Below are 23,205 nucleotides of genomic sequence, written 5' to 3'. Positions count from 1 at the left end.
AATCAAAACAGTTATCAGTTAAAAGCCAGGTGAACAGATGCGTCTTTAAAGACTTTTTAAAAATTGTCAGAGATGGAGAGGCTCTTATTTCACTAGGGAGTGCATTCCAAAGCCTCGGGGCAGCAACGGAGAAGGCCCGTCCCTGAGTAGCCACTAGACGAACTGGTGGCAAATGCAGACAGACCTCTCCTGATGATCTCAATGGGCAGTGGGGCTCATAACGAAGAAGACGTTCTCTTAAATACCCAGGGCCCAAGCTGTTTAGGGCTTTATAGGTTACTAGTATTTTTAAGCCCGTTAAAATAACGGGTGCTAGTACCTCCCCCCCTTTCTTCCTTCTCCCTCTCTCTTGCCCTCCTTTCCTTCCTTTCTCTCTCTCTCTCTTTTTCATTCCTTCCTTTTCTCTCCCTCCCCCTCTTTCCTTTCCTTCCTTTCTTCCCCCTCTTCTCCTTCCCTTCTTTCTTTTTTCTTTCTCTTTCCCTCTTTCCTTCCTTTCTTCTTCTCTCTCTCTCTCCATTCCTTCCTTCTTCCTCCCTCTCGCCCGCCTTTCCTTTTTCTCTCTCTCTCTCTCCCTCTTTCCTCCCTCCCTTCTCTCTCGCTCTCCCTCTCTCTCCTTTCCTTCCTTTCTTTCACCTCTTCTCACTCCCTTCTTTCTCTTTTCTTTCTCTTTTCCTCTTTTCTTCCTTTAACGGGCTCGCTCTTTGGGGCTGGCTGCTCCTCCCTCCCTTCTGTTTTTCTTTTGTCCTTCTTCCTCACTCCTTTCTCCTTTTTCTTTCTCCTTCCTTCTGTTTCCTTCTTTCCCTTCCTCCCTCCCTCCTTCTTTCTTTTGTCCTTTCCCCTCCCTTCTCTTTTTCTCTCCTTCCTTTTTTCCATCTTTCTATTGTCCTGTCTCCCTCACTCACTCACTCCTTCCTCTCTCTCTCTCTCTCTTTGCCTTCCTCCTTGATGAAGTAAGCATGCTAATTGGAAGCTTGATAATATAAACTGTTTGTTGGCATCCATTATGGGGTTGCTGTCTTTTAGCAGCATTAAATCATTGCATGGGAGCACTGTCAAAGAACCTCTTCATTTCCTTTTAGTGACTTCTTACTGCCCCCAGTTGAAGTTTAACAGAAAAGGAAGGACATGATGTAGTTTTGATGACAGGTAACCAATGCCTTCCAAATGAATAAATTCCATCACTGGCTGCCACAAAGTGTGCTAATTATTTCCTCTGATATATTTAAAGCCATGAAAGTCTCTCTCTAAAGCGTGCAGCTTACAGTCATAGTCTGCCCTACTGCTGTACTGAGAGTTGATATAAAACTGTTTATTTTAATGTAGTAAACACTCCTTTATTTTTTTTAGCAAGTATGTCTTCTGTGTTTATCAAATACAGTATGTGTTAATTCCCCCCCCCCCCTTCTTTTAAATATATGTGTTTGGATTCTTCCCACCCCCCCCCCACCCGGATTTTCTTTTCTATTTTTTTCTCAAGTTTTTTTTCCTTCTCACCTCAATTTTGTGAGGAGCTTTATCAACTCTTATCCCTGCCACCTAGCCTAAGTGCCTGGAGCCAGGCTCATTTATGTAGCTGGGTTAGATCTAATTAGAATGGCCAGCAGTCGTGTTGGGCTGTTTTGTGCTTTTTCCCTCACTCGCGGCTCGGCTGGGCGAGCGCAGCCAGCGATTTCCTTTCCTGGCCAGGGAGTTCTCTCTTCTCTGGCTCTAGAGTGTACTCTGTGCTTGAGGGAGAAGAAGGGTTTTCTCTTTGTGGAGGACACAGGGCTTTTCGCAGTGGGCTTTTTCTCCCGCCTTTTCCCCCAACTGAGAAGGCGCTGTGGAGAAAGAGCTTCTGAGCGGCTGCTCCTGTGTACTGTTGGTCTCGTGGCGGCCGTTGGTTATATCGTTTGCGGCGTGCATGCCACCGCCGTCTTTCCCTGCTCCATTCTCCAGCTCTGCTTCCGACCATGCCATCCCTCTCTCAAGCAGCTCCACGGCTGAGGAGCCGCAGAATTTGTAGAGGTACGGCTGCTCCTTCCCGCTGTTCGCTCTCCTCCTCCTCCTCTTCCTTCCGTGCGGTTTACATTGTGTGCTTTTTAACCGCCTGGTCCCTGCCGCTGGGTCCCTTCTCCATTCTGTGTCCGCCGCTTTTTAAGTATTTGCGGCTGTTTTCCGTTGCTCCCGCTGCCCTCCCAGTTCCCTCGCAGCCGCCTCTGCCTCCAAGCGGCTGTCGCAGCCATCTTTATCTGCCGCCCATGGGTGGTCTGGTCCCGCCGCCGTCTCTGCCTCCCAGCGGCTGCCGGAGCCGCACCTGTCCTCCCCGTGGCCAGGCAGAGTCAGAAACATGGCCGCCTGGTGCCTGTCTCCGTTTCTGCCTCGGCCGTTCTGCGCATGCGGTCCACGCATGCGTAGAACGGCCGAGGGAGGCACGGACACACGCTTGGTTGTCCACGGACGGACACCAAGCCTTTTATTAGAGAGGATAACTAACCTAGGTGGCTTTCTGGATCAAAGCAAGATCCACCCAGTCCATCATTCTTCTCAAGAATCCCAGCAACCCACAAGCGCTAGGTGGTCCACCAGAAACTGGCCAGTGGACCATAATCCATCCTCTGCCGCTCCCATGAGCTATAATGCCTGAGCTCTGAGTACCAGTTGCAGGAGAGTAACAGCAGGAAAGTGGGCATGCCCTCAACACCTGCCTGTAGGCTTCCAGTGGCATCTGGTGGGCCACTATGTGAAACAGGATGCTGGCCTTGAGCCCGATCCAGCAGGGCTGTTCTTATGTTCTTATGGTCTAATGCCAGGTAGTTTCTTTACAAGAAGACACGTTTCCTGAGTTTCCACTCCTACAGTGTATGAACTGTCACTGACTTAGAGCTCTCTTTGTGCAGCCTGTCCAACTGACAAACGTCTGATATTATTGTACTGCCTTTTCAACAATAAAGTTCTCAAAGTGATTTCTGTAGCAAAATAAAAGGAAAAGATGGTTCCCTGTCCCAAGGGAGCTCACTGTCAATAAAAGGATACAGTGGAGACACCAACAACAGCCCCTGGAGAGGCACTATGTTGGATTGGACAGCAACAGTGGCTCTCCCCCTGCTAAATATGACAGCCACCACTTTGAAAGGTGCCGCTTTGCCCAGTGGTGTTATCTTCATAGCACAAGAAATGCTGCAGTGCATGCCGCTTTATGCCCTCCAGAAATGCTGGGAGATCTAGGCCATATGGAAGGAATCTCTACAAGGCCCCTTGCCACCATTGCCCAGGAGTTTTTCACTCAGGGCTTTTAAAGCCCTTTAGCTCGCATCTCCTCTGGAATGGAGGGTGTGGGTTCACATATCAGGCAGATTTACCCCGAAATCCCTGCAAGCTATCAGGGAGCATTTCACACACAATTTGGGTTTTTCACTGCACCTTAAGTGCAGCCCAATTTATATCTGGGGTTTTTTAAAAAATCCACTTTTTGTGTTGGTTTTTTGGGACAACTTCAAGTTCTCAGTAAAGACTCTCAAAAAGCCTGCTGTGTGAAGAACTCCCTGGCTTCTAGGAAGAGCAACACTGGGAAGGAGGCTCATTATGGGCATTTCCTATGTGACTTAGACGATACTGGAGCAGAATAGGAGTAGCATCACACTACAACAGCTACCATGCTTCAAAGCTAACATTAGGAAGGTCCCCCAAGGAGTATTTAATCTATTTTTTTTTTGTATTCAACCTGTTGTTTAAATTAATCCTAACACATTTTGTAGTTGATGGTGGTCATTGCAATTTTGGAATTTATATTGTTGGTTTGCTACCCTGGTTTTTATTGTCTGGGCCACCGATCTTTGGAATTATACAGGTAAGCAAAAACAAAACAAACCAGCAGACAAAAACCTTCTGGTGGCACTCACTTCTCAGATGTCGGCTGGGCAGCTTGGCACCCCCTCAGGCCAGACGTGAACTGTGCCAATCAATCACTATGCTGATTGCTTCTAGTTCAGAGATGCTAACAGGATTGCTATGGGAAATGGGTGTGGGGGCAGCAGTAGCTTTGCAAAGACAGCAGCTGTACCTCAGACCCTATTGCAGCTCAGATTCTAACTTGATCATTGTAATAGCAGACAGGCCATTGTGCAACATTTCCCTGCCGGATATGTGAATGAGGCTTCAGGCTTAAGATAACCTGGTTATGCCCTTGCTCTCCACCACTAGGTCCTGAATTTTTTTAAATTATGTTCCTGCCTTTATTTCTATGGCAAGCTGCAAGTTCTAGCAGTTTAAGTGGGAACATTCGCACAATCTTCAGCAGCACACAGGCATCATGAGTGTGTCTCAGTTCTTATTTAGGCTGATAATGTGGCAAACTGGTCACAAATTCAGTCAGATTTGCTGTTTGCCCTGGGGCTCATGATAAGGTTTGTACATTTTCAACAACAACAACTAGTCATTTCAGGCTGATGAACCAAAAGAGCAAGTGGTGTAACAACCGCTTGACTAGGCCAGTGCATGTTTAAAATAAGGATCACATCAACCCATGCATGCAAAGTGGTCCAGTTTTGTAAAAAGCAAGTGATCTAAATTAATTCTAGAGGCCGTTTTAGGATCTTGACTGCTCCCAAAGCTAATTTTTCACTCTGAGCTGTTTCTGCCCATGTCTTCTCCATCAACCTAACTTTCCCCCTTATCTCCTTAGCTGGAGGTGGAGGGGCTTGATAATTGCACCTGAAGATCATGCCAGGCTTGTACTGCCTGCCTGCCTGGACTGCCCTCCCTCTACAGAGCTCGTGTGTGAAGGCCTGTGCCAATGGGTATTCTCTGGGACTCACTGCTCACCTTACTTACATCAATTTGGAGCCGGAGCCTGTGGAAGGTATGAGAGCTTTTTGGAGCTACAATAGCATGTTGTGCTTGCATGGATGATAAATTCTGTTTTTGATTTAAGATCGTGGTTGTCCTTGACGTTTTTTCCTGTGTTGTATTCTGCCTAGTAATCTTTTATGTTTTGTTGTTGAGAAGTTTGGATCCTGTAGGGGGGGGGGTGGAGTGAGAAAGGAAAAGAGAGGGAAAGGAGAAAGAGAAAATGGAGTTGTTTCTGATAAACCTTTAGCTAAATCTACAGTGAAGTAACTTGCCTAGGGAGCAAGAGGTTGCTGGTTCGAATCCCCACTGGTATGTTTCCCAGACTATGGGAAACACCTATATCAGGCAGCAGCAATATAGGAAGATGCTGAAAGGCATCATCTCATACTTGCAGGAGGAGGCAATGGTCAACCCCTCCTGTATTCTACCAAAGAAAACCACAGGGCTCTGTGGGCGCCAGGAGTCGACACCAACTCAACGGCACAACTTTACTTTTTAAATCTACATAGGGGCCACCTAATGGTGCAGCAGGGAAGTAACCTGTCTAGAGACCAGGAGGCTGATGGTTTGAATCCTTGCTGGTGTGTTTCCCAGAATATGGGAAACTCCTATATTGGGCAGCAGCGATATAGGAAGGTGTTGAAAGGCATCATCTCATACTGCACAGGAGATAGCAATGGTAAACCCCTCCTGTATTCAACCACGAAAACCACGTGGCTCTGTGGTCGCCAGGAGTCGGCACCGACTTGACTGCACAACCTTTCCTTTCCTAAATCTACATAAGATTTATTTGTGTCTATGAGGGAAGCCGCTATAAAGCATCCTGCTGCTTCAGATGTGGGGCTCCTATATTCCTTTATCTATAGTGTATAGTCTGTCATATGGGTGTGGTAGTAATAAGTATAGATACAGGGTGGGTGTGCATGACACAGAGAACTGGTGGCGAAACTGCTAGAACGCACATGAGAGCCTGATTTCCGGTGTCAGGAGATGCTGACAATATGCGTGTCATTTGAACCGCATATTCTACTCTGCTTGTGGTTCTGAGCTCTACATGTGTAGCCTAGATTTAAAGGAGGTTACAGATGAGTGTGGAAACACAAGTAGGGTAGAAAATGTGGACATTGCCAGGTGCAGATGACACACTCCATGTCGGAATCTCCTTCTTGACACCAGAGGCCGGGCTCCCGTGCATGATCTGGGAACTGGTAGTTCATCCATGCTGCCAGTTCTGCATGACATGTGAACCTGTCTGTAGTCTAGTTCAGTAGTTCCCAACCTGGAGCCTCCAGATATTGCTGAACTATAATTCCCAACACTGCTCTAGTTCATTGCTGACATAGATCAGCCACTACTTAACCCTTTTCTGAGCAGTCTTGTTTCCTGAAGAGACCAACAGAAAGTAAACGTTTTAGCAGCACCCTTTGTTGAGGTAGAGTTCAGATGAGTTAGAAGGCTATAACGTTTATTTATTTATTAAACATTTCTTGTATACCGCCTCCTCCAAAGACTCTAGGTGGTGAACAACAACACCAATAACAATTTTAAAAAATTAAAGGGCGAAAGCCTGGCGAAACAGGTAGGTCTTAAGAAGGGCCTTAAAAGCAACTAAAGTTTAAACAGGGCAATTGACATGCAACAATGGGAATACCAATGGAAAGTGAACATTAAATTTACAGCAAATACTGCCTTAAAGGAAAACTGGTGCAAAATTTATTTCCATTGGTATATTACTCCTTTGATGATTGCAAAGATGGATAGCCAGCGTGGTGTGGTGGTTAGAGTGTGGGACTAGGACCGGGGAGACCTGAGTTCAAATCCCCATTCAGCCATGAAACTAGCTGGGTGACTCTAGGCCAGTCACTTCTCTCTCAGCTTAACCTACTTCACAGGGTTGTTGTGAAAGAGAAACTCAAGTATGTAGTACACTGCTCTGGGCTCCTTGGAGGAAGAAGGGGATATAAATGTAAATAAGTAAGTAAGTATATAGTCATTACTCTGGAGATTGTTGGGAGAGCCATGCGGCGACATCTTATTATATGTGGTGGATGTGTGGTGGGTGCAACAATACTGGAAAAAAATTCACCATAAAATGCAAGAAATTTTCATTATAAATTTCCCTTATTCACTAGAGGCTTTTTTTGTTGTTGTTAAATATGACTAGATCTTATATTTCTACCAAATATATGGAGTTGTCTCCCCCCCCCCATGATTGCTGCAGCTAGGATTTTATATGCTGCTAATTAGAGATTACAAATAATTCTGGCTCTAGATGATTGGCTATTAACGCTATGGGAATATGCCTCCATGGCTAAAATTACTGCTTATTTATGAATACTCCCAATGAAACATTTGCTTTGATCTGGGAACCTTTTATAAATTATAACATAGCACATGGTCAACACCCGCATCCAAAATGTGGTTTCTCTTTTTAGAACAAATGGTTAATTAAAACATTATTTTTTTTAAAAATTATACTTGGTATAAGGGTGTTTTGTTGATAACTGAGGGTTGATACCTGAGGGCTATTGAATTCCTGATTGATATATGTAATCATGAGATGTCAATGTACGGTAACTGCAAAGTTACTTTTATCTTTCTTTTCTTTCTGTCTTTTTATTCTTTCTATGGTCCCCCCCCCCATTTCTGTTGTTTTGTTGGAAAAATAATAAGATTTTTTTTAAGCAACTAAGGAGTGGGCTGAATGAATCTGGTGGGGGGATAGTATTCCAAAGAAGAGGGGCGGCCACAGAGAAGGCCCTTCTATGGGCCCAGGCACTACACCAAGGCCCGAGACACTAAGGAGGGCCAGCTGAGAAGACCTCACAGGTTGGGATACAACCGGCCAAGAGAGGTGACCCCGGAGATATACAGGTGCTAAGCCCATAAGGGGTTTTTTTGTGCATAAAGCTGAGGTCTCTTGCCCTTGCTACACCTGTATGGGATTGGATGACACAGTCTGTCACTTCTGCATGTTACAAAAAGGCAGGTAAGCAGAATGCAAGGATGGACTACCTGTTGGAGATCAGCCTGGTTTCTCTCGCCCAGGAGTATTTGTTTATCCACTGGAGGAGTCGGAGGTGATAGCAAGCTTTGAAGCGGTGACTGGAAGCAGAACATCCACCTTCCAGATTCAGAACCGGCCGCGAGTCGAGGATTGCTGCCTTGACTGCAACTCCAGCCTGCCCCAGCCCCTGCACTGCAGCAATGGTGGGTTGTGGTACCGATATAGATATTCTTGTTTTTTTTTAAATCTATGAGGCTTCTTGATATAACATGTTTGACTGTGAGGTGACAGCAACTGACATCCAGACGAACGACACGCACACGTGCAGCAAAGGAAGCACTGGTGTGGTATGGTGTGGTGTGGTGTGGTGTGGTGTGGTGCATTGCAAACTTAAGCAGTGTTGCCATTCATGCACGGGTGGGGGAATTTTTGCTGCTGTCCCCTCCGAAGCACTCTGTGCCACCCCAAGGGTCATGCAGCCTCAGGGACACATTTTAGGGTGCTTTGGAGGGAAGGGGAGATCGGCAAAAATCCCGCCAGTGCTGCTTTCGTCTCAAATGCTGCATGCTGCACATCGGCTGCATTCGTGGACATCAGCCACTCATTCTTGTCTTCCTTCCCACACCAGTCCGGTGGGACTCTAGGTGGCTCAGTCAAGAATGTGTGTCTTCTCAGACCACCTAGGTTCAAAATCCCACTTTGAGCATGCTTCTTGGATGGCCTCAGCTAAATCATATAGTCTCAGCCTTAAGTCTTCGGCTGTAGAATAAACCACTGAGTTGATGTGGGGGGTGGGGGACCAGCAATGGCTGTAATGATTTTTTACATGATAAAGTGGCATTTGAAGTTAGTTCCACTACTCTTTTGATTTTAATGATCAAATAAGAACATTAATTATTCTGTGTTTTATAGGGGGTAAGATCACATACAGACATCCATACTAGAAATGTAGACTGGTTATTACACTTGCAAGGCTTGCAGATTGAATGTCCGTGAAGTGCTTTTGAGCTCTTAGGAAATGTGCTATAAAAATACTCTGATTTATTATCTCATGGAAGTTTCCAAGCTCGCATTTATGTCCCGCCTATCTATGCAGACACTGAGCAGACTGCGAGGTGAGTAAAGCTGAGAGGCATAGCTTTGCAATGGCCATCCCGTGGTCTCCATGGTGAGCTCAAAGCAAGCCACCATCCCAAACCCAGCTACAACTGCACACGCCAGCCAAGCCATTCCCTTCGGATCTTATTTCATACATGGGAACCAGAAGTGAAGGCTGAGTGTCACTCTCATTTTTTCTTTGCTCTGTGAGTTGCTCAATGGGAGGCATGGCTTCAAGACAGCAACACAAAGAGGCTACCTATCAGCACTCTCTCCCTTGAGGGTAGGGAAGGCGCCTCACCTGACTGCCTCCTCTCTGTGCAGGTCACTTGCTTCTTGATGAAGACTTGGCACGCTCCACGTTCATCATCAGCACGGGCCCCGTTGGGCCCTCGGAAACGTTGACGGTGGTATTCAGCAGCAGCCAGGAGCTGGCGACCCGGCCCAATGGTGCTCTGCAAGTCCTCTTCCCCTCTGTGCTCACGCCCTTCGTCGTCTCCATCCCTGAAAGTGAAAGTGAGGCGAGAGGCTTGTGTGACGACAGGTTGGCCCTATGGTGATTTTCATGGCTTTCTCAGAGTATATGCCATACAGAGAGAAGGGAGGAGAACTGAGAGTATGGGGACCCAACCTTTAAGAGCCAGCAGGCAGCTGTAAAAGATGGGCATTTGGAGCTCTCCCGATTGCTCATTCCAATTCTCCATGTGCACTCTAGTTTCACTAAATATAAAGAGCCTCACACTGTAGGACCTTCTTCCCAGTATGGCCTCCCACATTCTAGGTAGCTTTCTTTGTTCTTCCATCACCCTGGGCAAAGCTTCCCACCGATTATCTAGTGCAGGTCTGCTCAATTTAACCACCACCCCCTGCTCTTTTTGGACTACAACTCCCATGATCACCAGCCACAGTGGCCAATAGCCAGGGATTATGGGAGTTGTAGGCAAACATCTGCAGGAGGGCTGAAGTTGAGTACCCCTGATCCAGTGGGTAAATATAGAAATGAAGAAAGATTTGGGATGCCTCTTCTTTTAAGGAGGAGGTAAGGAGCTGGGCAGGATCCAGAGATGTCAAAGGCCTTGAAAATAATAGAACCTCGAAAGGGGCAGAAGATTCTAATTTTGCTTGCTGTTTTCATGGTGCTCGGTGAGCTGAAGGGCAAAGGAATTGTGCTCAGAGCTGAGCAGAGTGCCTGGATCCACAGTCTGGATATAATGGCATGCTGGCCCCGTTGAAAACTTGTTGGTAGCCATGTGACCCTGATTCAGCATGTTCATTAACGGAGTCTATACCGGGGCATCCCTTCCATGTGGCGAGGTGAGATGGTTGCTTCAGGCAGCAGATTATTGGGGTGCCAATGAGGGGGCAAGATGTCCTCCTGCCCTCCCCCTTTTTTTAAAAGGGGCAGTGCGGAGGGCATGCACAAAGGGGAGTGGTGTTTGGTGCCCTGCCTCAGGTGCACAGAGGTCCTGAGCTGCCACTGGTCTGTACAAAGACTAGACTGGTGGATTTTTGCACTGTAAATCATGACCCGTTGCCACAGCAGGAATGAGAAACTGGACTGCTGACCAGTGTGCAGACCTGGCCCCACCATCTCCTCTATGCCAACTCTCTTTCTCATGGAGCCAGTTTACATGACCAACCTCGTGTGTTTGGGAATGTGGACTGAGTAGACATCTGTGCTGACTTTGGCATGCGGTGAAATAGCAGGGCTTGTAGTTACCACAACAGAAATATGCCTCACCCGTGTTTCAGTTCGTATTTGCTGTGCTTTTTCAGAGTTGCCCAAACAGGCCCTTACCCCGCGGGTTACCTGAAAGCGTGATTTGTCCCCCTAGCTAAGCAGGGTCTGCCCTGGCTGCATATGAATGAGAGACTAGAAGTGTGAGCACTGTTAGATCTTCCCCTCAGGGGATGAAGCCGCTCTGGGAAGAGCAGAAGGTTCCAAGTTCCCTCCCTGGCAGCATCTCCAAGAGAAGGCTGAGAGAGATTCCTACCTGCAACCTTGGAGAAGCTGCTGCCAGTCTGTGAAGACAATACTGAGCTAGATAGACCAAGGGTCTGGCTCAGTATATGGCAGCTTCCTATGTTCCTGTGTAACTCCCTGTAAGTCTTCCCTGATTAATTGTGCTTCTAAATGCATCCTCATGTGGTGGATGCAACCACAGAAATTATCCCACTGAAAACAAATACATGCTCACTCTCTCTCTCCACGTCTTTCTTTTTCATGATGTTGGAAATCTTCATTTATATGGAGGAAGGGAACAATGGTCGATTTTTTTTTTAAAAGCAACAAACTTGTAATGAGATTTCTCTCTATAAATTCCTCTATAAGAATTTATAGTGTCAGTCAGGGGCGCAGATTCCCCCCCCCCCCCCCAAGCATTTGAGGAGCTCCCTTCCCTTTAATTTTACTGTCTTTCTTCTCCGCCCTGCCACAAAAAAATAGAGAGAGAGAGAGAGAGTAAGTGAGGAGTTGCTCCCTAAACTTTCCCTCTGGCTGTACCCTTGGTCTAAATTTATTTTATAGCTCTAGCATTCCCTGCCCCCTCCTCCACGCAAGCTAGGAAAGAACAATTGTGCAGCTTAGACCTATCCATGAGGAGGCCTCTTCGGGGATCTTGTGAAGCAAATATACTCCTTGCCACAGAATGGACCATTTGCAGGTCTTGCAGGATAAGGCCCGAGATCCAGCTGAGCCCTGCCCTGATGCATGCCAGGCAGCCCTCGTTTGTGACTTTTCTCTCTCTTCTTCTTCTTCTTCTTCAGTTCCACCAGTTGTTTTGGATCCTCTGGGGTGAAGAATGAGCACCCTTTCCTCATACCTCCCAAGGACACCGACATCTTCAGGGGCGAGGTCTACAATCCCTTCCCCTACGAGTTCAGCTTTGAGATGCTGGTTAAGGGACCCTGTTTGCTGGCAGGTATGATGGTGGGACATCTCCCCCCCCCACATTCTGAAGGGTCAGTACCACTGACAAGGGCACATCCCCATGCAGATTTGGAAAGAGTGTAGACATGCAGCTAAAGAGTGTAGACATGCAGCTAGGGACATAGGGACATCAACTGAATCAAACCATTGGTCCATTTGGCTCAGTGATGTCTACTCTGGAAATGGCTCTCCAAGACTTCAGGCAGGAATGTTTCCCGCCCCCCCCCCCCCAGTCCTATCTGGAGATGCAGCCAGAGAATTGAGCCTGAGACTTTCTGCATGCAAAGCAGAGGCTCTACCACTGAGCCCCATCCCCAATGGAGGAACTTCCCAAATGTCTGCAGTACCCCTTTCTTTTCTGATCCGGGGGTGGGGAAGGAGTCAATTGCTTTTTTGGTGTGGCTTGCCAGGAACGGAAGGGGGGATTTTGTGCCTGGCAACCTGCACCTCTAAAGAAAATTGATCAGGGACCAACTGCACAACTGGCTTTCTAGTCCAAAAGCAAGAAAAGGGTGCCTGCTTTACCTGAGAGGTTTTGATGTCAGCTTTTGAGTCTAGTGATTAATAGAAGAAGAAGAAGAAGAAGAAGAAATGCGGAATCTGCAAAGTTTTTTGTGCAAAGTTCCAAGTGCACTCTTACTCACCATACAGATGTTCTTGTGGACTTCCACACCCCTTCCTGGTGCAGTTTTACCTTTTGCCAAGCAGGGACCTTGCACGATTTCTGCAGTGCCACCTGCTGGCCAGCTCTTGCATTCTGAGAAGAACACACCCCTTCCTCCAGTCTCTGTAAACATAGTAATGAAAAAGAGTGAGTTCTTCTCAGAATGCAAGAGGTGGTCAGCAGGTAGCACGGCAAGGTCCCTGCTTGGCATGTGTACAGGGGGCAACATTGCGCCAGGAAGGAGCATGGAAGCCTGCAGGAGCATCTCTACAGTGAGTAAGATCATGCTAGAGGCTTGTGTAAAGGTTTTGCAGACCACCTCCATACCTGATTGCCATCTGGAAGCCACTCACCCCCCTGGTGGCAAATGACTGTATTACCAAAGCATATAGCAAAGACAGAAACACACACTCTCTCTGGCTGCATTCACACATAACGCCAAATCGGAGTTAAACGTGGCCAAGGTTGGTACTCCAATACACCCGAATGCGCCAAACTGCAGTTACGGGCTGAAAGTGACCTCCGGTTTGCCACTCCAAATTGAATCTTTGGTTATCTCTGAAGTTCACTGCTGAGACCTGAGGTTTTGTTGCCGAAGCATTATATTCGACTTCTGGAGCAGCTATCACTCTGGTTTTGCACAGATTTTCGAACCACAGTCACAGAGGCGGCAACGCTGACCTGCCTGAGGACATGGCTGCCACCTGACCATCCCTTTCTGATTTAGTAGCAGGATGTTCCATAGAGCAACGCCAGCTTGGCCCTTCTTCCTTCCAGGTTGAGGGGAAATGCAGTTTGCTCACCTCCCCCCCCTTCATGTCATGCATGATCTCAGAAAATTGGATACTAGGATAATAGAAGAGAGATCTTGTACCAAGGAGAGCCAAAGCAATAAGGCAATGAATGGAGCAATCACAGAAGTGCTTTCTGGATAACTGCAGCATGTGAAGGATTGATGATGTCGCTTGTTGAGAGTAGTTAGGGTGGGGTAGAATATATTCTTTTTCTCTCATGAAAGAATGATGGATGTGGGGGCAAAAGGAAGCCAGGGGAGAGCAGGGTTGGGGTGGTCGGAAACAACTTTGGAGAGTCTGGAGCATATGCTCGAGGCAGACAAGGGAATTAATCCCATTAGGAGCTGGCTCAAGGCCCACCTTCCTTGAGATGCTGCACTCCTGGCCTCGCTGTGCTTCAGATCTGTCAAAACGTCATTTGGTGCTGGGGAACGGCTTCTTGCTGGCCTGTGCACCACGTGAAAATTCTGTGCAGAAAATCTCCCCCGATCAATGAAAGCAATACAAAGATGCTGGCGACGTGAAAGCCATAGCGGCTTATGCATTTTTTCCATCAATGTGCTTGATTAACTTGCTGTGTTGCAAACCTAGAATTTAATGCTTAACCAATGTTGGTTGTGGGAATAACGGAAGAGAGCTATGGATAAAAGAGGGGCGATGGGTGGTATTTGTGGGGGAGACACAGTACCTGGGCTGTGTCTACTTGGTGCATGGCTAACAACACTCACACACACAGACACGTACATGTGCATGCACACACCCCAAAAATTATGTGCCAAGGAAATGGCCTGTGTCAGTTACTCATTTATTGATATCCCCCCTTCCACCAAAGAGCTCAGATCAGCATACGTGGTTCTTCCTCCCATGCTCCCATATTTTATTTTCACAACAACCCTGCAAGGTAGGTTGGAGAGAGAGAGAGAGAGCGAGAGCGAGCGCGCGCTCACATGGAAGTGACCCAAAGTACTCCAGTGAGCTTCAGAGATTTGACACCATGTCTCCCCAGTCTAGCTCTAATTTTCTAGCCCCTGCACCACGCTAGTTTACACTACCGCACTCCATAGAGTAGGGACCTCGGAGGCCTGTGCATAGATAGGTACACAATGTATGTCTGCATATATTTACTTTTCCTTATGCAATTCCTGGCGAGGGATAGGAATCTCAGCAGAAGGCTGAAGCCCCACGCTCTGGCCACTGGAAGTTCTATAGGCCTGTTCTGGCTTCTGATTTTTCACCGAACACTGCCCACAGCTGTGGGGCCATTAACATGACCTGGTGGGCAGGAAGGCAGGGGGAAGGCTTTGCAAACTTTGCCTTCCACCCACACCGCCCAGGCGATCATCCTGTCCTTGGTGGGAGCACGCTCCACTCTGCGCTCCCACACAGTCTGCACTGTTCCATGTAGCACAGAGCAGAACGGATTGCTCTGAGGGTGGGACTTGTGATGCCGGCCTCCGGGTATCGCACAGTGCGCCGAACGCGGTGCACAGTGGGGTTCTCCCAGGGGACGGGCACTCTAGGATGCAAGCAGGCCCGCGCTGGCACATGATCCCAAAAGGTTTGAGCCTTTCACCTTGGCTAAGGGCCAGGCTTCGGCACTGGGTTTGGTGCCGTGGGGCTGCCGGGATCTGCTGCTTGAGCTTGGGCTTGGATGCTCATGAGAACAGCCTCCATCTCTCTGGAGCCATAGGGGCTAGAAACTTGCTTTGTTCTAAGTGAAAGCTGAGAGTCCCAAGCTGCTGAATTTTGCATCCAATATCTGACTCTTTGTTTTTTTCTTGTAGTTTAGTGGTATTGTGGCATCTATGCAGCCATGAAGTACACCTCTCATTTCTTAGGATTCAGCGGGGAAACAGAAGGGCTCTCAGTTACCTCGGCAATAGCATAAGCCATTTACACTTGCAAGTTTAGTTTTCTTCCAGGTGTTGTTGCGTGTTGTGATTTCAGAATGGAGTTCTGTAAGTGAAATGAACTTCTCTTGGCAAACTGAGAATCTCATACATTACTGTGATATCTTTTATTTTAGTAAAGTTCTACTGGCAAATAGCCATCCACTGCAGCTGAGAATTAGACTGTATGATTTACAATATCCTAACACAGAATGTTATTTCTAAGGGTTGATTCACACATGCATGTTTACCACTTGGTGGCTACAACATCATGACTTGCATGTGTGAAATAGCCATCACAAGTTAAGTACCACAGGCAAAACTTTGATATTTTCTCCCATTACCTCGGACATAATGCTATTAAATAGATGAATAGGTGAATTGCCTCCCTGAGACATCAAGTGATTAACATGCATAACATGAACTAGCCCTACGAACCCAAAACAATCATATCATTTTATAGAAAAATGCAGATGCCTAAGAGAGGGGCATGAATCTCTATATTATTTTTTTATATTTTATATATTTTACATGCTATAAGACCTGTAGATGGTATATTAACAAAATTTAATAGAATAACTTCGCTAAAATTGCAATATGAAATAGTACGCATAGAAAACAATAATCATAATTAGTATACATCAAAACCAGAGCACAAGTGATTCTGATGTAATATAAACCCAAAATGTCCTCCTTGACTTGCGTCTTCAAAGTAAATAGTGATGGAGAAGGAGTCTCACACTTGTAATCCAATCTCTTACAAGAGTCCTTTTGAAGTTCTAAATGTCCAGATTAGCAAATGGGTAATCCAATAGATTTTTTTTTCTTGTAGGACCAAGGTTCAACCACAAATCGTGCAAGGAGATAGTTCTTCTGAACTTTTCTTAAAATGCCAAACACGTTTTGGTCTTAACATGGACATCTTCAGTGGCATTTACCCACACAATAGGTTGTCCTATTGAGAACAGGAAGTATCGGCTGATAGTCATGGGAGTAAGACATTAGTGGTTATAAGACCTTGAAGACTACATTTAGTATTTTTGTTTAGTTATCATTAGAAGACTTTCAAGGATTCATTGGGTGAATGACACTGAAGACCTTCTTCATATACTACTTTATATTGCTACTTAGTAAAGTTATTCTGCCACCTCACTGAAGCTCAGCTCATGAAGTAAAGAAATATTAAATGAGGCTGAACAGTGGTAACAAAAAGCATAGTAAAATTTATATATATAAAAAACCCTATGTGCCACAATAGAACATCATCCTAAATTATTTTTTAAAAGGTTTTGTAAATTGTGGACGATGCAAGTCATTTAATGGTACTAGAGAAAGACATGCTGTTCTGGTCACTCGGGGTCTTCACACTCACATCCATTTCGGAGGATGAATACAACTGAAGGAAGCCCAGGCGGATGCACGGCTGGGGGAGTCAGTCATGTGACTTGCCTCTGGGGGCCCGCCAAGGCAGTTGGCCCCCAGACAACTGTCTCCCCTTGACCTATTATAGTTACACCCCTTCCCCACACACTTGTGTGAGGCATCCTGGAACTTCCGGGGGCTGTGCAACCCCTGATCCCCACAACCCCTGCCAGCTCCGTGACAGAGCCGGCAGTTGTGTGGGCAGCCGATCCGGCCACCCAGGGCTGCCTGAATGATCATCTGCGGGGAGAGCGGGCTAAGCCCTATTGATCGTGAGACTCGCCTCAAAGACTTCCAGCCAAACGTGTGAACTGTCTCCCTTTATACATTTAAGTGTTTGGATTTTGACATTTCTGCTTGTGATTCTCGTTGACCCACTGAAGTCCTCACATGATACCAAGTCACTGGGTGAAGAACAGCTGTGTGAAGCAATCCTTGATTGATTGATTGATTGATTGATTGATTGATTGATTGATTAAGTGCCGTAAAGTTGGTGTCGACTCTTAGCGACCACATAGATAGATTCTCTCCAGGATGATCTGTCTTCAACTTGGCCTTTAAGGTCTCTCAGTGGTGCATTCATTGCTGTCCTAATTGAGTCCATCCACCTTGCTGCTGGTCATCCTCTTCTCTTTCCTTCAACTTTCCCCAGCATTATGGACTTCTCAAGGGAGCTGGATCTTCACATAATGTGTGCAAAGTATGATAGTTTGTGCCTGGTCATTTGTGCCTCGAGTGAAAATTCTGGATTGATTTGTTCTATGAGCCATTTATTTGTTTTCCTGGCTGTCCATGGTATCCTCAAACGTCTTCTCCAGCACTAAAGTTCAAAAGTGTCAATACTTTTTCTATCTTGCTTCTTCCAAGTTCAGCTTTCGCATCCATAGAGTGTCACGGGAAAAACCATGGTCCGAACAATTCTAATCTTACCCAACTTAAAAAGCAAATGGAACTGTTTGCAACAGAAAAGTGTTAGAGAGGTTCTAACACAGAAAAGTGTTAGAAATTGCTGCAAGTTAATGTGCAGTGTGCAGAGCAGACAATGAAGTCCTGTCTTCTCTCTCCTCCCCCACTCTTCTTTCCTTGCAGGGTTGGAAAGCCCATCCCATGCTTTGCGAGCTGATGCCAATCCATATGCCAACTCTGCCTCAACAATATGCATTACCTTGGCAGAGAGGCACAGGTGTGACAGGAACCTGGAGATTATCTTGTATCCTTGTGGTAAGATAAACCTTTTCTGCTGGGAATAGCTGCAGTGACCACAGAACCCTCTAGTGCATATCACAAGGAAAAGCACAGAGGACCCTTTAGTTGGCGACCCAAACTGGTAGGGACGAGCAGTTAGATTGTTCCAGATTTTGCCACAAGATGCCCACAGAGTCTTCCAAGTCAGAGCCATTGGCTGACATCCAAACTAACAAAGTACTTGCGCCATGAACCAAGTTGTGCTAGTTGCGCAGCTGCATGACATCATTAGGATGCCTGCAAATCATACAAGGCACGCCACAGGTTGTGGACCTTGTTGTGCATGCACAAACATGATTGCGCTTATGCAACAGTAGTCTGGACGACAAGCTCCAGATTTGGTGCAATTAGCTAGTGCAACACACAAGCACATTGTTAGACTGGATGTGGCCTCTGGACTTCCAATTATAGCTGAGGGGCATTGGAAGAGGACATTGTAACAGATGCCACACTGATTGGGTTGCATCAGAAGGGAATCTTTCTTTAGTGCAGGGGGAAAGCAGAAGGTCTTTGGGATGCACTCCACAGAAAGTTAGGTATTCCAAGGGTTGGAGCTCACACAGTGACCATAAATGGTCTTAATGACTTAAAACGGAAGCTGGAATGACTGAATTTTTGAAAACAAAATTGCTCTGCATGGTGTCTGCTGCTGTAGAGTGTTCTTGGGCAGTAGCTGTGCAGAAATTTTCTCCCTACCATCACAAAAAGCAGGGCTTTCTGAAGAGAGGGACTAGAAAGGCAGTTGCCCAGGACCCCATGCATACAGCCCCCCCCCACACTCACTGCAGCACAACAACAGCGATTCTAATTCTAAGATATTCTTTTCTAGTTCTAGCAGGGCTGGAACAATATTTATTCATTGGATGGGCTGTAAAAACTAATAGCCTGCAAACAGTTCCAGCCCCCACCTCTCCGTTTTATTATTATTATTATTATTATTATTATTATTATTTTACATTTTATATCCCACTCTTCCTCCAAGGAGCCCAAAGTGGTGTACTACATACTTAGGTTTCTCCTCACAACAACCCTGTAAAGTAGGTTAGGCTGAGAGAGAAGTGACTGGCCCAGAGTCATCCAGCTAGTCTCATGGCTGAATGGGGATTTGAACTTGGGTCTCCCCGGTCCTAGGCCAGCACTCTAGCCACAACACCACACTGGCTTTAAATGATTTCGGGTAGCAGAGTTGGGAAGAGACCTCTCCCTGAGGTCTTGGAGAGATGCTGCCCATCAGAATGGATAGTACTAGGCTAGATCAGGCCTGCTCAACTTAGGTCTCCCAGATGTTTTTGGACTACCATTCCCACAATCCCCAGCCCCCAGTGCCTGATAGTCAGGGATTGTGAAAGTTGTAGCCAAAGTCTGCAGGAGGGCCCAAGTTGAGCAGCCCTGGGCTAGATAGACCAGTGATCTGGTTTGGATTCTAGGGCGGTTTCATGCCTTCATTACTGCTCTGTGGGAAAAGGTGAGTCTTGCTCCTTTTTGACATGTAGTGAACTGTGGCTCAAATAGCATGAGTCTTCCGAGGCCACCCACTGAGTCCATGCACAACGAGGGCTTTGAACCCAGGTCCTGGCAGCCTGGTCTTCTGTGCAGCGGGCCACTCTGATGCTCATGGCTCTCTACAATTTCTCTCTCTCAAAGAACCTCACCGTCCACATCTCATCATCGAAGAGGGTGCCATGACGTACCAGGAATACGAGGCGCACATCAGGAACCGCCGGGATTATGCTCGTATTGCCAAAAAAGATAACGATGGGGAGAGACAGGTGACCAGCTGGGGAGGAAAATGGTGGTGGTGTTGTTTTTCCCACCCTGGATGGGCTAAGGATGGATTTTAGTGATCAGGACTGCCAACCCAGGAGCAGCTTCAAAGCTTGCCACTTGACACCTGTAAGGATATGGGGGGAGCAATAGTTTGTAGGCTCCAACCAGATGGCTAAGTACAGCATTGCTGTGCTGTAGCTCCACAGCCTTTGCACTAGCAAAGCAGTAGAGCAGCAGCATGTAATTATGTGGCTGGAGGGAACAGATGACCACCTCACAAAGTGGTTACAGATGCCAAGTGGTAAGCTTTTAATCAGGACCAGCCATAGGATAAATAGCGTCCTGGGTGAGGAGTGACTTCGGCACCACCACCACCAGCCTGTGGTGAGTTGATCAGTGTCCCCAAGAGATGTGACATGTGCAGGTTGCGAAACCTAGTGGTGTCACACGCTCTGCTGCTGTTCCCTGAGGTGCATGTAGAAAGGGGCCAAAGCAACTTCTCTGTATCCTGCTACTTTGCTGCCAGTGCTCTCCTGCTCTGCTGTTCCTGGATCCTGTTGCGGTCTCACAGGCCTTCTGCAACTGCAGCTGCTTCCCTCTATCCAGGGCGCTTTCCAGATTACACGCAGCAACAGTGTCACTACGTGTCTGTTAAGTGTGCTTCCATACTGCCTGTGTTTTGACATCATAGTCCCTGTGCTGTCAGCAAGGTGTCGTTCATATTTCTGATGCCTTCTTCCCGGTTTTATCTTTGCAGTACTGTACTACAACCTTGCAAAACAAAACAAAAAACCAAAAAAAAAAAACAAACCTGTATTTTTCTGTTGTAAGAGGTTTGTGCAAGCTAGAAAAGACTTTTCCCCCTGCTGGTGGCTTTGTGCAACACCCTTTATTTATGGTTTCAATACGATCCTGCCAAGCCAAAGTAAACTACCACTGTTGTAGCATGTAATCTGGAAAGCGCCCGGGGTTTCCTCTCCATCTTCTTCCCAACCTAGCTCTCCCCCTCTCACTGTAAGAAATAAGTTAGGCAGAGAAAATTCTTTCCTCGCTCTACTTTATTTTCTCGATAGCTCTCTGCAGACAGTACACTCAACAAACAGCAAGCCACCAAGTTCAGTTTGGTGACCTTCCAGTCGTCCGAATCCACCCCTGTTGAATGTCTCAACAGCAGCGTGCCTTACTCCCCCTTTATTTCTATAGCAGATCTTTGGGAGTGCTTCAAGTGTTTGGGGGTGGGGGAGGGATGGAGATCATTTTCCTCCCGGACCACTTATATACCCACCATGGAAAGGCTGATCATGGAGATTTGCTCAAATGAATGAAAAGATGACATTTTCTTTATAAAAGACACACAGGGTGTGGCTAATTTATGGAGTTCTCTGCCACTAAAGAGCAGCAAGGATACTTTTGAGCTGGCAGGGTCATCTGGTTGAATGCTGGTATGGAGGGGCAGTCAAAAGTATGTTGCTGCTTGAGGCAAAGGACAATATCATGACACCCGCTACCCTCTGAACTGCAGGTGGGTGCCTGGCATTCTCAGGGCATACTGCCAAGCGAGGCCGTGGTGACAGAGGCATGCCATGCTCTCACTGGGGGAAGGAAGGCAGGAAAGAAGATCTTTGCCCCAGCAGGGCAAGGGGTGGGGAAATGAACAGCATGTCCCAGTGGGTGGCAGTGGGTACCCCCGTGGGTGGCCTGCAGGGTGGTGCCCTTGGTGGCAGGGCCTCAATAGCCATCCCTTGCGCCTCTTCTTACACCTGTGGCTGAGGCAATTGCCTCCCCTCGCCTGATGGAATTGCTGCCTCTGCTGTTTCAAACCAAGTGCTGGACAAGATGTACTCCAGACTCCTTCAGCAAGGCAGTCCCTGTAGAGCTGAAGTGCTGAAGCTTCAGAAGGGCCACACGCATGAGGCTGTGTAAGGATCAGAGGAGAAAACGTGGCGGCCTTGGGTTTTTTCCTTCTTCTTCACTTCTTAGGTAGCTTTTGTCCAGAAGAGGTTCCACAAGGACATCTTCCACAATCCTGTGCTGATGCTGAATTTCTGTCCTGAGGAGGGCATCCTTCCCACTGATTTCCAGACAGTCACTCGGGAGATGCTCTTCCTCATAGACCGCAGTGGGAGCGTGAATGGCCCCAGCATTGATGGGATCAAGGTAAATGAGCCAGCAGACTAGTCAGTGTGTGGAGCGGGCAGGCTGAAAGGAGAGAAGACACGTTTCTGTGGAAACTTAAGCCAGGGAAATCACATGAGGCCTTAACGGGTGAATTCTGTTTGCCAGAGTGCTCAGCGGATGTCGCCTGGTGCCTGGTTCTTTATGTGTTCATAATGAGTTCAGACAGATAGTCTCCTTATGCTTTGCTAATCAACAGGAAATTGGCATTGCAGATGAAGCAACATTGCAATTCTGCAGAAAAAGGCACAAGAGATGTTATCGCCCCGATTACCTTGTTATTTTCAGAAGAGCCTTATGTCAGATTTTCCTTGTAAAGTGTCTCCCGAGAACTGGATCAAAATGGCTCGCTTCCTCCATTTAAAACCTTTTGCTCCACTATAGGCCCATTCACATGTTCTGTTCAACACTCAAACCATGGGTGTACAGTGTGCACACGTACAGATCTGTTCACAGGTGCATTCACTCACTTGTTATGCTGAATGCAGGTATAGAAGTCCTCTTCCTGTCTATACCATGCATTTGAATGGTCTGTATCCAGGTTCACATTTATTTGATTGACTGATTGATTGATTGATTGATTGATTGATTGATTGACTTCTATACCACCCTTCCAAAAATGGCTTAGGGCGGTTTACACTTTTAAAATGAACACACAAGTACAGTCATTCACACAGACACACGTACAAGTGTACAGACATCTGTACACTCATGGAGCATTATGTCTGAATCAGGCTAATATCTTCATGATAACCAAATGGGTGCCTGGTGCCAATGCCATGATGGGAGCAGAGGTGAATGAAGCTAGTGAGGGTTGGTCTGCAGCTGGCAATGAGATAGTTGGCACAGTTTGGAATGGATCCCTGTGGGTCACTTGTTTGCAAAGGCAGTTACCAAAGTTTGGGTGAGCAGATAAGTGTGGAGGAGAGCTGGTCTTGTGGGAGCTAGCATGAATTGTCCCCTTTGCTAAGCAGGGTCCACCCTGGTTTGCATTTGAAAGGAAGACTACACGTGAGCACTGTAAGATATTCCCTTTAGGGGATGGGGCCACTTTGGGAAGAGCGCTTGCATGCAGAACGTTCCAAGTTCCTGGCTCTCTTCTGTCCATCAGAGAAATCATCAGCCCTACCTCTGGAGCTAACCGGCGGGATATATGCTTTGCAGCAGTGCTCTGCACTTCCAAGTTTTCCAAAGCCTCCAGCTGACAATCACATCAACTGCTATTACGGATATTTATATACTGCTTATCAACAAAATTCCTCAAAGTGGTTTACACAGAAAAACAAATAATAAGTACATAAGATGGTCCCCTCTTCCAAATGGGCTCACAGTCTAAAAAGAAACACAAGGTAGAAACCAGCAATAGCCACTGGTGGGATGCTGTGCTG

General features: G+C 46.9%; 1 protein-coding gene across 6 annotated transcripts in view; it reads left to right on the top strand.

Annotated features, from left to right (window-relative positions):
• VWA5B2 (von Willebrand factor A domain containing 5B2) overlaps positions 1-23,205 on the top strand; it is a 58,884-nt gene that overhangs the window by 10,030 nt on the left and 25,649 nt on the right. For 2 of the 6 annotated variants that reach the window (XM_053310329.1, XM_053310327.1), the window contains 7 exons: positions 4,661-4,837; positions 7,876-8,037; positions 9,257-9,488; positions 11,699-11,853; positions 17,720-17,851; positions 19,520-19,644; positions 21,623-21,799. In XM_053310329.1, the coding sequence (XP_053166304.1) occupies positions 4,699-4,837; positions 7,876-8,037; positions 9,257-9,488; positions 11,699-11,853; positions 17,720-17,851; positions 19,520-19,644; positions 21,623-21,799 (1,122 nt within the window). In that variant the 5' untranslated portion in view covers positions 4,661-4,698. Of the gene's footprint in view, positions 1-338; positions 1,147-1,501; positions 2,005-4,660; positions 4,838-7,875; positions 8,038-9,256; positions 9,489-11,698; positions 11,854-17,719; positions 17,852-19,519; positions 19,645-21,622; positions 21,800-23,205 lie in introns of those variants that run through there. The other 4 variants (XM_053310328.1, XM_053310325.1, XM_053310330.1 and 1 more) reach the window with 4 other exon arrangements.

This window comes from Hemicordylus capensis, chromosome 3 (genome assembly GCF_027244095.1).
Source record: "Hemicordylus capensis ecotype Gifberg chromosome 3, rHemCap1.1.pri, whole genome shotgun sequence".
Lineage (NCBI taxonomy): Eukaryota > Metazoa > Chordata > Lepidosauria > Squamata > Cordylidae > Hemicordylus > Hemicordylus capensis.
This window is presented reverse-complemented; position numbering and strand designations above follow the sequence as displayed.